Source organism: Pipistrellus hanaki (genome assembly GCF_964339955.1).
Source record: "Pipistrellus hanaki genome assembly, chromosome: 15".
Classification (NCBI taxonomy): domain Eukaryota; kingdom Metazoa; phylum Chordata; class Mammalia; order Chiroptera; family Vespertilionidae; genus Pipistrellus; species Pipistrellus hanaki.
In genome coordinates this window covers 16082009-16097302 of record NC_140517.1, presented here as the reverse complement: position 1 = coordinate 16097302, position 15294 = coordinate 16082009, and the positions used below count along the sequence as shown (strand labels likewise).

At 42.0% G+C, this 15294-nt stretch overlaps 1 protein-coding gene across 2 annotated transcripts in view; it reads left to right on the top strand.

The window, feature by feature from the left end:
* The window catches only part of WDR59 (WD repeat domain 59), a 69289-nt gene that overhangs the window by 26944 nt on the left and 27051 nt on the right, over positions 1-15294 (top strand). For both annotated transcript variants that reach the window (XM_084906693.1, XM_084906692.1), the window contains exons 9-17: positions 2733-2810; positions 5985-6141; positions 9551-9630; positions 10580-10712; positions 10845-10969; positions 11527-11691; positions 14207-14302; positions 14453-14609; positions 15084-15153. In XM_084906693.1, the coding sequence (XP_084762819.1) occupies positions 2733-2810; positions 5985-6141; positions 9551-9630; positions 10580-10712; positions 10845-10969; positions 11527-11691; positions 14207-14302; positions 14453-14609; positions 15084-15153 (1061 nt within the window). The remainder of the gene's footprint in view (positions 1-2732; positions 2811-5984; positions 6142-9550; positions 9631-10579; positions 10713-10844; positions 10970-11526; positions 11692-14206; positions 14303-14452; positions 14610-15083; positions 15154-15294) is intronic.

The following is a 15294-nucleotide window of genomic DNA, read 5'->3' as shown; positions in this document are numbered from 1 at the left end:
CAAGCATTGAATGAGTGTTGCACTTCAGTTTGTAAATTGTTAACTGTAAAACTCTTGAATTAAGAAGAAGGGAAATGATTTTTTAAAAAGGATTTTTCTTATATAGCCATTAAAAATAGAACATTAACCACAATGAAATTGGCTTTTTCCTGATCTCGGTTTAAGCAGTCTATTTCAGAAAATTGTCTTAGACTGAGTCCTGGAAATCCAAGCACCATTCTTTGCGTATATTCTGAGAGATGAGTATTTGGCCATGGATCAAGATCAGCCTTATTGAGAATCTGTACCCCTGAGGCTATTCAAGAGCCTGGTTCTTTCCTTCTTGATTGAAACCTTTCTTATAGTTCTTCAGAAAACTTCCTTTCTGATCTGTAGCTTATAGCTGGGGCCCTTTGGCAGTGGTAAGAGAAAAGCAGATGGGAGGACGGCATGGCTCTGATTAATGTATTATAATAACAGACTCTATCAGAGAGAAACATAGAGAAGACCTCTAGTCACATGTAACATGTGACCATGTCATAAGACTCCATCACTGATTGCTTTGAGAATAAGAATTTGTTATGAACAGCGAGGACTTTGTCAGCTCTCCATCAATGGTATGTTATAATTGTCATCAACTGTTGACTATATTTAAACCTACCCGTGTTTCCCCAAAAATAAGACATCCTCCGAAAATAAGACCTAGCGCATGGAAAGATAAGACATCCCCTGAAAATAAGACCTAGTGCAACTTTGGGAGAAAAAATTAATATAAGACACTGTCTTATTTTCGGGGAAACAGGGTAGAAGCAAAATCATTTTTTTTTTTAAAGAGGATTAATTTTGTTAATTGTCATTCCAGTCTTTGTTTCTAACTTGAAAAGTATACAACTGAAATGCATTCATAGTAACAATATTTTAGTTGTAGATAATTAACCCAGGGAGGTGGGACTTTCACTTGCTAGTTTTTCCATTATGGTGGACTTGATAGCATGAAATCATTGTATTGAGCTAATTACAAATCTGGAGAATGCCCAGCCTCTCTAATATTTCTAGTTTCCCTTCTTTTATAAGTTGAGAGAGTAAGTTATAGTTTACTTTATGGCCATCTGGGAAACCCAAAAGCAGTTTAGATGGAAAAGACATCTTAACAGTTTTTAAGTTTGAGTAGAGGGCCTGGATTTGGCAAAATAGAGTTGTCAGAAGAAACAGGAATCATTGCATGTTATGCCTTTATAGTTAAACTCTCCCGAACCCCTGACTTCTGACAGCCTAACTTCCGTTCTCCATCATTATAGTTTTGTGTTTTGCAAATGTCATTAAAATGGAATCATGTAGTATGTAACTTTTTGAGGATGGCTTCTTTCATTCAGCATAACTTCTTTAAGATTTGTCCAAGTTGTTTGAAGAATCAATAGTTCTGCCCTGGCCAGTGCATTTAAGGGTTGCGGGTTTGATATCCTGTCAAGGGCACATATCTGGGTTCCAGGTTCGATCCCCAGGCAACTAATCAATGTGTGTCTCTCACATTGATGTTTCTCTCTCTCTCTCTTCTCCTTCCTTCCCTTCTGCCCTCTCTAAAAATCATTGGGAAAAATAAACTCAAGTAAGGATTAATTTTTAAAAAATCAATAGTTCTTGTACTTTTTATTGCTGAGTAATAATCCATTGTTTGTATATCCTATAATTTATTATCTGTTGACCCATTGGATAACATTTGGGCTGTTCCAGTTTTTGATGGTTGCAAATAGAGCTGCTATAACCATACATTTATACATTTTTTTTTGTGAATAGAAATTTTCAGTTTTCTAGGATAAATATGTAGGAGTGGAATCACTGGGTCTTATGGTAGGTGTGCATTTAACGTTTAAAGAAACTGCAAAGCTGTTTTCCAGAGTGGCTTCTGTCTATTTTTGAAAATAATTTCTTAATACTTCAATAATTCAGTTTCACTATTGGTCCTCCTGCCATGGTGCTTTGCCATTTTCTGCTCTCATGACAAGTGCTGCACTCCAAGTATGTTGGTCTCTCCATTGCAAGCACAGGTATCATCTCTAAGGGAGAGTTTGTATCTGGGTCACTTTGTGTACCTGCAGCTTCAAGTCCCACACCTTCCATGTAGGCGTGGGTGAATGAGTGGATTGGTGTGCACACAGGTAGCTGCATAGCCACCTTTTTCCTGTGTGACCTTGGGCCAGTTCCATGGGTTAGTAATTTTAGCTTCTCCGTTTGCAAAAGAGATTGATAACACTCATTGTATGGTTGTTGTAAAGATTTAATGGGATAAACACTCAAAAGTTCTAAACCGAAATGCAATAAGTAGTCAGTACATTGCAGCTATTGTTGTTAGTTAAATTACCTACTTGTGAAAGTGACAAAGGGTGAAAACATGTCACTCTTACCTTTCAGCTGAGAATGTTGTTTAATAGGCAGGCTGATAGTGATCTGCCCCAGTGCGGTCCTCATGAAGTCCGAAAATTCTCCGGGAATGGTTATGAGTGTGGAGGCGAGGCTTTCTAGTGTCTCTGCAACAGTAGCATGGTGTGGGGAGACTGGAATGCACCACTGAAATGTATCTTTAGAGCAGCAGTCACCAGCCTTTTGGACCTCACGGACCACCAGTGGTCTGTGGACCACCCGTTGGCGACCGCTGCTTTAGAAGACAAAACAATGAGTCCAAAGGCTGTTCGTATTTCAGTAGTTGAGTTCTAATGGCATTTATTTCACAAATTTTCTTTCTTTCTTTCTTCCAGTTCTGGGATTACCGCCAGCCTCGGAAATACCTCAATATTCTCCCTTGCCAGGTGCCTGTCTGGAAGGCCAGATATACTGTGAGTGTGACACCTGTCTCCTGTTGGGAAACTTCCATATTGGTGTTCCAGACTCTATGAGGCAGTTTTCTCTTTCTGTCTTGATTTAGGGGTGGGACAAAGGTGGTCATGCTGGTATAAAAGATGTTATCCACTTAAAAATTTACCCTTGGGCCCTGGACAGTGTGGCTCAGTTGGTTGGTATGCCATCCCACATTCCAGAAAGTGGCAGGTTCGATTCCCAGTCAGGGCACATACCAGGTTGTGGGTTCCATCCCCAGTCAGGACACGTATAGGAGGCAACAGATTAGTGTTTCTCATTCACATTGATGTCTCTCTCTAACATGGATGTTTCTCTCTCCCTTTCTCTCTCCAATTAAAAATAATTTTTACTGTTGGAATGTTGGGTAAGAATCTGTACTAGAATTGCTAACCATAGCTAGACTGGGAAGCTAGGTAGTGGGAAGGTGGTCCTAGAAGCAGGGAAAGAGGGTCAGATGGAAGCAGAGGGTGAGAGGGTGGAGAGGCTTGTGGTCAGTGGATTGTGATGGAAAGAAGTCTGGCTTTAGATTCAGAAGACCTGGGTTTTGGGCTCAGCAATTCCATTTAATTCACACCCCCCACCCCATCTTTAATGAGTTATCTCTATATATAAAAGCCTAAGCAATCAAATGATTGAATGACTGGTTGCTGTGACACACACTGACCACCAGAGGACAGATGCTCAATGCTCAGGATCGGGCTCCCTCCTGTCTGGATCGGGCCTGTGGGGATCAGGCGAAACCAGCTCTCCAACACCCCCTGAGGGGTCCTGGATTGCCAGAGGGTGCAGGTCTCTAGTTTATATATAACATTGTGCAAATTCAAGTTGTACAATGTGTTAATTTGACACACTTATATGTTGCAAAACAGTTATCACCATAGCATTAGTTAACACCTCCGTCACATAATTACCATTTCTTTTTTGTGATACGAACATGCAAGATTTACTCTCTTAGTAACTTTCAAGTATGTAATACGGTGTTACTGACTTTAATCATTTTGCTGCATGTTAGATCTCCAGAACTTAATCATTTATAACTGGAAGTTTGTACCCTCTGACCAACTTTCCTCTTCTTCCCCTCTCCTCAGCCCTGTAATTGATATATATATATAATATATTTAATTGATTTTCCATAGAGAGAAACATGGACCAGCTGCCTCCTGCACACCCCCTGCTGGGGATGTGCCCATAACCAATGTACATGCCCTTGACCAGAATCAAACCTGGGACCTTTCAGTCCGCAGACCGATGCTCTATCCACTGAACCAAACCGGTTTCAGCTGTAATTGATATTTTACTTGGTGTTTCTATGAGTTCAGTCTTTAAGATTCTACATATAAGTGTTATCATACAGTATTTGTCTTTTTCTGACTTATTTTACTTAGCATAATGCCCTCAAGGTTTATCCACATTGTGGTAAATGGCAGGATTTCCTTCTTTCTCATAGCTGAGTCATATTCCATTATATGTGTGTGTGTGTGTGTGTATGTGTGTGTCTCATATTTTTATCACTCACCATTGATGGACACTTAGGTTGTTTCCATATTTTGGCTGTTGTGACTAGTGCCTAATGAGACATTTAATATTGTGTGGCCTTTAGCAAGCCATTTGTTGTTTTTGAGCAACAGTTTTCTCCTTTGTAAAATACGAATAATAATTTTTACAATGCCTTCCTTTTTTATTGTGATAAAATTCGCCATTTTAAAATGTGCAATTCAGTGGCTTTTAGTATATGCACAATATGCCTTCCTTTTGAAAAATCATATATGAAAATGCTTTATAAATCATAAAGTACTATGAATATAGGGGGTAGGATATTATCAACATTCCAACTATTTTTTTATTGCCACATTGATAGCTGCTGGTCAGAGGCTATGTATTTCTCTTACAGTCAATTTGAAAGGGAGGATAGGGATGAATAAAGCTATTTTTATACATTAGCCTGTCACCCTGGGGCATTGTGGAGCATAGAGGATAATTGGGTATTAAGTTGCTTTTGCATTTGGGAACACTTGTCAGCAGCAGATGTTGACAACAACAGATGCTCTTTAAAAAAATATTTTATTGATTTTTTTTTTTTGAGAGAGAGAGAGAGAGAGAGAGAGAGAGAGAGAGAGAGAGAGAGAGAGAAAAGTATTGCCCTTGGCCAGGAATCGACTTGGCAACCTCCTCCTGGTGCACAGGATGACACCCAAGTAAGCCACACCAGTCAAGGCAGATGTTCTTATGAATAGAAATTTCTCTGGATTAATACGTTTGCTTAAAAAACAAACAGAGAAGTCTCGAAGTGCTGCCAGGAGGGGAGGTAGAGATAAATGTGCTCTAGGTGATGATGGTTTATTCTGTAAAGACCAGTGTGTAATCATCAACCAAATGGGCCCCTTGGCTGCCTGGCAGATTGGTGGTGATAAGTAAAATCTGTCAGACCTCACACTAAGTGGGAGGTTTTTTTGAACAGCTGTAGTATCTGGGGCAGTGGGAAGGTTATGGTTCACGTGGTGCATTTCCTGGAGACAGGACTTGTGCTTGCTGCTCCGGGCTTTTCCCCAGCGTGCCTCGCATGCTCACTCTGGGAAGGCGCTCAGTAACGCTTGAAAGAGCTCGGGGAGAGTAGCTGCGATATGAAACAGTGTGTTCCCCTGTGCAACAGTCAGAGCCATATTTTAGAATATTTTCAAAGTTCTTCAAGTATTTGGCTTAGCCTTATTTTATTTTTAAAAAATATTTTTACTGATTTCAGAGAGGAAGGGAGAGGGAGAGAGAGGTAGAAACATTCATGATGAGAAAGAATCATTTATTGGCTGCTTCCTGCACGCCCCCTACTGGGGATTGAGCCCACAACCCCGGCATGTGCCCTTGACCAGATGGAACCCAGAACCCTTCAATCTGCAAGCCGACGCTCTACCCACTGAGCAAAACCAGCTAGAGCAAGGCTTAGCTTTATTTATCTTTTCACTTGCTCTCATTTCTTACATCAAAAAAGAAAAGTAGATGTGATGGTCAGCTTATGATATTTGGAAAAATTTCCCCTATATTAGTTGGGACCTTCCATCATCCAATTTATTTTAGGAAAGAACTGCTGCTTTGTTACTGAAGACTCAGCTGATTCTTCCTGGAATCATCACCTGCTTTTCCCCCCTTTCCTGTCGTAGCCGTTCAGCAACGGATTGGTGACTGTGATGGTCCCCCAGCTGCGGAGGGAGAACAGTCTCCTCTTGTGGAACGTCTTTGACTTGAACACGCCGGTCCACACCTTTGTGGGGCACGATGACGTGGTGCTGGAGTTCCAGTGGAGGAAGCAGAAGGAAGGTGAGTGGGAGAGAACACGGCCGCCCGGTTTCCTTCTGAGCCCTGTTCCGCAGCAGCTCGGTCAGGGTTGGCTATGTGATCCGATGAGGAGGACACAGAAGCAGGTCTGGCTTCAGTACTCAGTCAGGGTCCACCACCCTTAATCTCAGAGAGGCTAAGGGGTGCGTGGGCTGTGGTGCTTCTACGTTTCCTCCTCTTCCCGGCCGTTCAGTGGAGTCTCTCTCCTGTGTGGGAAAGATCTATAAGAAATGGATAGACTTGCTGGTGGGTCATTTCTAGGGCTGAAAACTCTGGGGTTGCTACCCTCAGAAGCCTCTGGCAGTTGCCCCTTGCTACTCTGCTGACGAGGGAGACCCAAGGTCATCACTGCCCCTCACATATTCCCAGTCTCATCACAAACGCATAGTGGTATTTTACCACCCGTGCCCTTGAAGATAAGTTTGGTCAAATGACATGCTTTGAACACGAAACATGATGCGGTCTCTTTTGGGTTGAAGTATTAACAGCCAGTGTGCAAGTACACGTTCTTATGGCCTCTGCCACGCAGCTGGCAAGACTCCAGATGGAGCCGCTCTGGTCAGAAATGAGGAGGAGGTAGAGACAGAGAATGAGCATAAAATCCTTGCTTTAAGCTACTGAGATTTGTTTGTGTTTGCATCTTCATTAGCCAGCCATCACTAATGCCCGGTTAGGATTACAGTGGTAGTCAGGCAGCCCTCGGCCTGTTTCTCCACCAACTCACCATGCAAATTTAATTGCAGCCTCTCTCTCTTTTTTTAAAATATATTTTATTGATTTTGTACAGAGAGGAAGGGAGAGTTAGAGAAATAGAGAGATAGAAACATCGATGAGAGAGAAACATCGACCAGCTGCCTGTTGCACACCCCCCACAGGGGATATGCCCGCAACCAAGGTACATGCCCTTGACCAGAATCGAACCTGGGACCTTTCAGTCCCCAGGCCGATGCTCTATCCACTGAGCCAAACCGGTTTCGGCTTTAGTAGTTTTTTTTTTTTTAATATATTTTATTGATTTTGTACAGAGAGGAAGGGAGAGAGATAGAGAGTTAGAAACATCAATGAGAGAGAGTCATCGATCAGCTGCCTCTTGCACACCCCCTACTGGGGATATGCCCGCAACCAAGGTACATGCCCTTGACCGGAATCGAACCCGGGACCCTTCAGTCCCCAAGCCGACGCTCTATCCACTGAGCCAAGCTGGTTTTGGCTTTAGTAGTTTTTAAAGTCAAACCTTAGAGCCGGAACAAAGGGGACCTTTGCTCTGCTTCCTGATGCCCGGAGATTAGAGATGAAAGATGCGCCGGAGGACTCCGACCCCAGCTACCGGCACCGCTACTGCCTCCTGCACACCCCCCACTGGGGATGTGCCTGCAACCAAGGTCCATGCCCTTGACTGGAATCGAACCTGGGACCGTTCAGTCCCGCAGGCTGAGGCTCTATCCACTGAGCCAGACTGGTTAAGGCTCCATTGATTTTTAAGGAGAGTGGAAGAGAGAGGGAAAGACAGAGATAAACATCGATGTGAGAGAAACATCAATTGGTTGCCTCCTGCATGAGCCCCTACCAGAGCCTGGGGCAGGGAGAAGCCTACAGCCAAGGTACAAGCCCTTGTCTGGAATGGAATCTGGGACCCTTTGGTCCGCAGGCCGATGCTCTATCCACTGAGCCAAACCAGCTAGGGTCAATGGCGAAATTTTGAATGTAAGTTACAGGGTTTTGGTTTTTTATTCATTTTTATTGTGAAATATATCACCCATCCATAAAATTGTATAAAACACATACAGTTTAAAAAATAAAGTGAAAATCTATGTAACTACAACCAAGGTCAAGAAAAGAACATTATTAGAACCACAAAAGCTTTCTGATCACAATACTGTCTCTTTTCCTAGAGGTAAATACTATCCTAATGTTTATGATAGTGATTTCTGGTCTTATCTTTTTAGTTTTACCACCCACTTTTTTTCATTTCTCAAAATAGTTTAGGTTGGCTCGTTGTTGAACCTTTTGTGAATATAATCATCCTTTATGTATTCTTGTATTTTACTTTTTATTTTTATGGCCATGTCTTCTTAGTTACACACACAAACACACACACACACATATATATATTATTGATTTCAAAGAGAAAGGGAGAGGGAGAAAGAGACAGAAACATCAATGATGAGAGAGAATCATTGATTGGCTGCCTCCCTCACATCCCCCGCTAGGGATCGAGTCCGAAACCCAGGCATGCACCCTTGACTGGAATTGAACCTGGGACCATTCAGTCTACAGGCTGACACTTTATCCACTGAGCCAAATAAGCTAGGGCATGTTGTTTGTTTTTAAGAATGGTTTATTGATTTCTAGAGAGAGAGGAAAGGAGAGAGAGAGAAAGGAGAAACATCAATTTAAGAGCATAACATCTATCGGCTGCCCTAACTGGGGAATTGAACCAGCAACCTTTCAGTGCAATGGATGACACCCAACCAACGGAATCACACTGGCCAGGGCTGTCTTGTTAGATTTAAACCGGTTTATAGAAACATTTTTTGAAGACAGTGACAGAGAAGGAACTTTTGTCCCTCACTTACCCGATTAACTTGGACAGATTGTGTTTTTCCCCCCCCTCATGATGGAATGAGGAAATTGGTGAAATTACTTCTCTAAGTTCTTTGCTCTCTGAAGATGCCATGAAGCAAATTCTAGATACTACATAATTTCCCTGAAATGTCCTGACCTTTCATAAAGCTCTTTCATAAAGCACCCTGAGCCTTTCAGAATAATTTTCCTTTGACCTGACCTAACGTGAAAATATAATTCAGTCAACTCAAAACATTAAAGATTTATTATTCATTTTCTAAAGAGATGCGTCCACCTCTTTTCCAAAAATTATTTTAAACAGTAAGATGCCATGATGCATTTAAATCAATTCATTTTGCAAAAAATGTATTCATCCCGGCTCCTCTGGAGCATATAAAAGAAGAACATTTGTGGAGGTGAAAGTTTAATGTGGCATTAAACCCAGTATCATTCTTCACCTGCTAATTTGCTAGTTATAATTTCCCCTCGTTTAAGTTTTTGCTCAAATGTGACTTCCACAGGGAGTCTTGTCTAAAAATAGCTTCCCTATCAGTCTCTCTATTTTTTTTTTTTTTAAATAACACTGTCACTACCAACATTTTATTGCATATTTATTAGTTTTTTTATTTCCACCATTGGTACATAAGATTTACAGTGTCAGAGGTTATTGTATTCATGCTATAGTGTCTGTAACAGTTCATAAATATTTATTGGATGGATGGATGGATGAATGAATGAATGAATGAATCTCACTCCATTGCAATCTGTAGCAAAATTGATGTTTAATTTAGAAAATTTTCCAGGACTTTTATTTGGTAATTTCTAGGGTCCAAGGACTACCAGCTGGTTACATGGTCACGGGACCAGACCTTGAGAATGTGGCGGGTGGATTCCCAGATGCAGAGGGTATGTATTCATTGCTGTTGTGGAGAATGTAACCAGATATAATAGAAACTTAAAAAGATACAGAATTTGGTATTTGTGGAAGTTAGAGGATACATGATAGATATTTAATACACACTTGCTGGTAGGCCAAGTAGCTGTGTTTGCCACAGTGAGCCTCTGAGGTCTTCAAAAGCCAACTTCAGTATTCAGTATTACAGGCTGAAGAACCTCTGCATGTCTAAGTCAGGAATCATGTCTCACCTGTATTCCTTCCCCACAGCACTCTGTACAGAATGGGTAGAAAATGGTACTTAGTACAAAGTCATTCTTGAGCGTTTTCATCAATTATCACCACCTTATTGTCTTTCAAATCTATTCTTTCTCCAAAAAGTACCATTTGCTCTAATGCTCTGAAGGTTATTATATTTTGGGGGGTTAGCTGAATGACTCCATCAAGGCTTAGAATTAAAAATAATGTTTTCTGAGGCTTGCATAAACTATGAACAGGATGAAAAAATTTCACGGTAGAATAATAGAGTCTATTCTCCTGTGTATTTAATCAGGGAGAGTTGGTGATGGATAAAACCTGTTTTGATTTCATCAGTTTTTGTCTGATATCTCTCCTTTGTGATTCCCATTTTTTTAAAATTGATTTTGAGAGAGAAAGAGAGAGAGAGAAGAGAAGAGAGAAGGAGAGAGAAACATCAATTTCAGAATGAAACATCGATCAATTGCCTCTGCAGGCCCCATATGGCTGGGGGTGGAGGTGGGAGAGGTGGAGTCTGGAATTCAGGCATTGCCCTGACCGGGAATCGAATTGGCAACCTTTTGATGCATAGGACGATGGCCAACCAACTGAGCCCCGCAGCCAGGGCTGTGATTCCCATTTTTAGGTGAGTACTCTTAACCCAACATGATGACCATTTCCACTGACTTCTCTGGAACCAAGATCTTCTACCCTTTGTTGTAGCTTTGTGCAAATGACATATTAGATGGTGTTGATGAGTTCATCGAGAGCATTTCTCTTCTGCCGGAACCAGAGAAGACCCTTCACACTCAGGACACAGATCACCAGCACAGCTCAAGCCATGGAGAGGAAGAAGGTACCTAGTCAAACTGGTGTTTTACGTGAGGTGCCTGCTGCGCCTTTCACAGTTGTAGAAGATACCTTAGAACTGCTCTCTGACTCAGTGTCAGAGATGCTTGCCAACAACTGAACCTCTCTCCCTTGCTAGTCTTAAAGGAAGATCCCCCCAGCAGTCTCCTGGAAGAGAAGAAATCAGATCAGCCGGGACTGCCTCAGACCCTGCAGCAGGAGTTCTCCCTGATCAACGTGCAGATCCGGAATGTCAACGTGGAGGTGCTCCATGTCTAATGAATTGTCTCACGCTCACGAAGGCAGTTGGTGGGAGAGGGGACTATTTCAGCTGTGATTTCAGCTAGCGCATAGCTTTGCTGCTCTAACAGATAAGTCTCTCGGCTTACTTTTTATTTCCTGCGTTTTCTAAAGAAATTGATATTTTACAAATGCAGATTATTTTTCTAACCATATTAAATTAATTTGATTTTGGAGTTCTACCTTTATCTTTGGAGATTTCAGGAACTAGGAGCATTCAGTTAGCTGATTTAAAAAATATTTTTGTTGATTTCAGAGAGGAAGGGGGAGGGAGAGAGAGAAACATCAATGATGAGAGCGAATCAGTCGGCTGCCTCCTGCACACCTCCTACTGGGGATCGAGCCTGACACCTGGGCATGTGCTCTTGACCAGAATGGAACGTGGGACCCTTCAGTGCATAGGCCAACACTTGACCCACTGAGCCAAACCAGCTATGGCCAGTTAGCTGATTTAAATCCATTTGCATCTAAAGACCCTTCCTGGTTAGTCTCCAAAGCAGTTATTTATTTGTCCCTTGCAGATGGATGCTGCGGATAGGAGCTGCACAGTGTCTGTGCACTGTAGCAACCATCGTGTCAAGATGCTGGTGAAGTTCCCTGCGCAGTATCCAAACAATGCCGCCCCTTCCTTCCAGTTTATCAATCCCACGACCATCACGTCCACGATGAAAGCGAAGCTGCTAAAGGTTGGGATCTGTGTTCACATGTTCTCCTTGATGTTTGTATGAGAACTCTGCTCCTGAGCATACTTTATTTTGCAATTAGAGTAGTGAAGTTGAATGAAAATACCAACATGTAAGATTTGGAAGGCATCTATCCTGACACACAGCCATGTTAACACTTGCTATTTATTTTGTGTAGAAAACAATGGAGCAGTGGCTCTTGACCTTTTTTGGGTCATGGACACCCTTTGAAAGTCTAATGAAAACTATGGACCCTTTCCAGAAAAATCTGCACAGATATTGCATATAATTTCAGAGATAATTGTCTATGAAATAATATGCAGCTCTATGATTAATGGTACGTTTAATCTGCTCAGAGATCTCATTAAAACTCTATATTATTCTCAGGTTAAAAACCTTGCAATATAGTTTCATTTATCTGGAAACAATAGGCAAGGTGTATTCTGAAGATAAAATATATCTTGTAATCAGAAAAAAATGTGTTAGGTCATTAAAAAAAAAATCCATTCCAAATCTTAGCTGTTGTGAATTGTGCTGCTGTGAACATAGGGGTGCATATATCCTTTCTGATTGGTGTTTCTGTTTTCTTGGGATATATACCTAGAAGCGGTATTACTGGGTCAAATGGCAGTTCCATCTTTAGTTTAGTAAAAAAGAAGGAATTCTTACCATTTGCAACACCATGGAGAGAACTGGAGAACATTATACTAAGCGAAATAAGCCAGTCAGAGAAAGATAAATATCACATGATCTCACTCATTTATGGAATATAATGAACATCATAAACTGATGAACAGAAATAGACACAGAGACAAAGAAGCATTGAACAGACTGTCAAACTACAGCAGGAAGGCAGGGGAGGGTTGGGGGTGGGTAAGAGATCAACTGAAGGACTTGTATGCATGCATAAAAGGATAACCATTGGACACAGACATGGGGGGATGGAGGGTGAGAGTATGTGCTGGGAGTAGGGAAGGCCCGAGGGGGAGGTAAAAAAGGAGACATATGTATTACTATCTGTAATATTTTAAACAATAAAAAAATCCATTCCATAAAAAGAGACATTGCCATCCTCAAATGAGGCAGCTGGCTGCACAGTGAGTGTGTGAAGGGTGTGAGTGCCTGAGTGGAGGAGGGGCCGCCTGGCGGCTGGTCTTGTCCCCTGCATGTGCAGAAACTCCATTTGTCAGTTCACACAGCAAATCAGGCAGAATTCCCATGAGGAAGCGCCAGGAGCTGGGGTTGATGCACCTTTTGCAGTGTGAGCAGCATCACCTAATGAAGTAACTGCGATGTCCTGACAAAGCCAAGTTGGCCCGAATGCTGTTCACCTTTTGCCTCGTTTATTTCATATGCACTTGACCTGTCTTCTTGGAGTATGATCTATAGTAAAACATCTTTATTTTATTTTGCAATTAGAGTTTATATTCAATATTATTTTCAATTTCAGGTATACAGTATAGTGGTTACACGATCATGCATTTGCAAAGTTATTCTCCCCGATATTTCTCGTACCCACCTGGCATCAGAACTAGTTATGTAATTAAGAAAAATGTTCAAGTGTCATAAGAACCTCTGAAATGCTAATTACTCAGATTTTGTGGTATTTGACCTGTTGTACTTGGAATTTGAATATTTCATTGTCTCATTTGGACATGTAAAAAAGATTTTCTTTTGGTATAAAAATGATAGGATTAGGAAGTGTTCTTAATTAAAGGTTGAAGTCAGTGCTGTCCAATAGAAATATAATGCATGCCACTTGTAATTTTAAACTAAAAACAAAATTAGAAGATTAATTAATTCAACAATATTTTTATTTAATCCTGCATATCCCAAGAATTTTCAGAGCAACAATGTAGTCGGTATGAAAATGAGATAGTTTACGTTTTGTTTTTTGGTACTAAGTCTCCAACATTGGGTATGAATTGTATACTTACAGCACATCTCCGTTCAGCCAGCCACATTCCACCTGCTCGGCACCCCATGTGGGCAACAACTTGCGTATTGGACAGTGCAAGTCCAGTTTGCATGCCTGTCTTCCATATGTGTATGTCAGCTTACATGCACAGCATGTGCCTTAAAGTGATGGAATTTATATTTTTAAAGAACCAAAGAAGAAGAAGAAAAGATACATCTGTTCCCCCTGGCTTATTATACGTATCACTCAGAGCAATTTTCAGTTCAGCCCCGCGGGTGTTCCTTGTAAGGCACTGAGATTTCTCATGGAGGGGGAGGTGAGGCAGGGGATGAGGAAAGGAGTAGAATGTTCACTTAAAGAACATTCATTCCATTATTGGAAACGTGCCCTCCAAAGCCAGCCTGTGTGCCTGCCTGAGGAAAGGGCTCCTCAGAGTGGGTTCCGAAAGGAGTCTTCTCCCCGAGCCTCCGGAGAAGGTGGAAGCAGTCATTTGAGTGAGAAGCCTCCGGCACAGCCGTGCTCCAGGCTCCCTGCTCTTCTCCGCTTCCGACTGCTTGGAAGAACGTTGCTGTTATTGTCTGTGCTCTGTGCCTTTTCCAGATCCTGAAAGACACTTCCCTGCAGAAAGTGAAACGCAACCAGAGTTGTTTGGAGCCCTGCCTGCGCCAGCTCGTCTCCTGTCTTGAGTCTTTCGTGGTGAGATTCTTGTACCAGCCTGTGCTCTGATGTTTTGTATAATTTCTTCCTCCCTGGGCACCTGATTTTGTAGTAGTATATCCTTATTTATTTTGTAGTTCAGCTTTGAGACAGGCTGTGGTTTTTAGTCTGTCGACTTCTAAATTTCAGAACCAAGAGGACAGTGCTTCCAGCAACCCCTTTGCGCTCCCCAACTCCGTCACGCCACCCTTACCCACGTTTGCCCGGGTGACCACCGCCTACGGGTCCTACCAGGATGCCAACATCCCCTTCCCTCGGACCTCGGGGGCCAGGTTCTGTGGAGCAGGTTGGTCTTTTTTTTTTTTTTGTTCTCTGATTCTAGATTCTGGGAGAGGAATTTTTCTTTGTTTTTATTTTCTGAGAACTCAAAAAAAAAACTTCTATCGTCGTGTAAATATGCTCTGATGCCAGATTGGTATCTGTGGACAAATCCTACGAATGTTCACCAGAATTATAGTCTTGAGAGTATGAACTTGGATCTCACTCAAAGTCCTGATTTTTAACAGGGGACAGGTCCCCTGACCAGGTAATATAAAATACCTGTGGTGACTTTTTCCGAAATGCATACATCCCGTCTCCTGTTAAGTATGGCTGCAGTGTTTGTTAAACATGGCTGCAGCCAGGAGCCTTTGTGTCTCATGGAAATGTGTCCTGTCCTTCAGGTGTACTGAAATAGACAAAGATTGACCAGGGCCGCCTCAGGATTTCCCATGTCCGGCTCATTGACCTTGACATGCACGTGTGACGTTTCCTTTGCCAGGGTACCTGGTGTATTTCACGAGGCCTATGACGATGCATCGAGCGGTGTCCCCGACAGAACCCACTCCGAGGTGAGTCTGGGAGATGCAGCTGGAAGGTACATTCATGAAGTGGGCAGACATCTGGGGATGACCTTTGAGTTTGTCTTCAGACAACTTATTTTATCTTCAGTAAATATTTGAGTGGTTTTTAGTATATTCACAGATATGTGC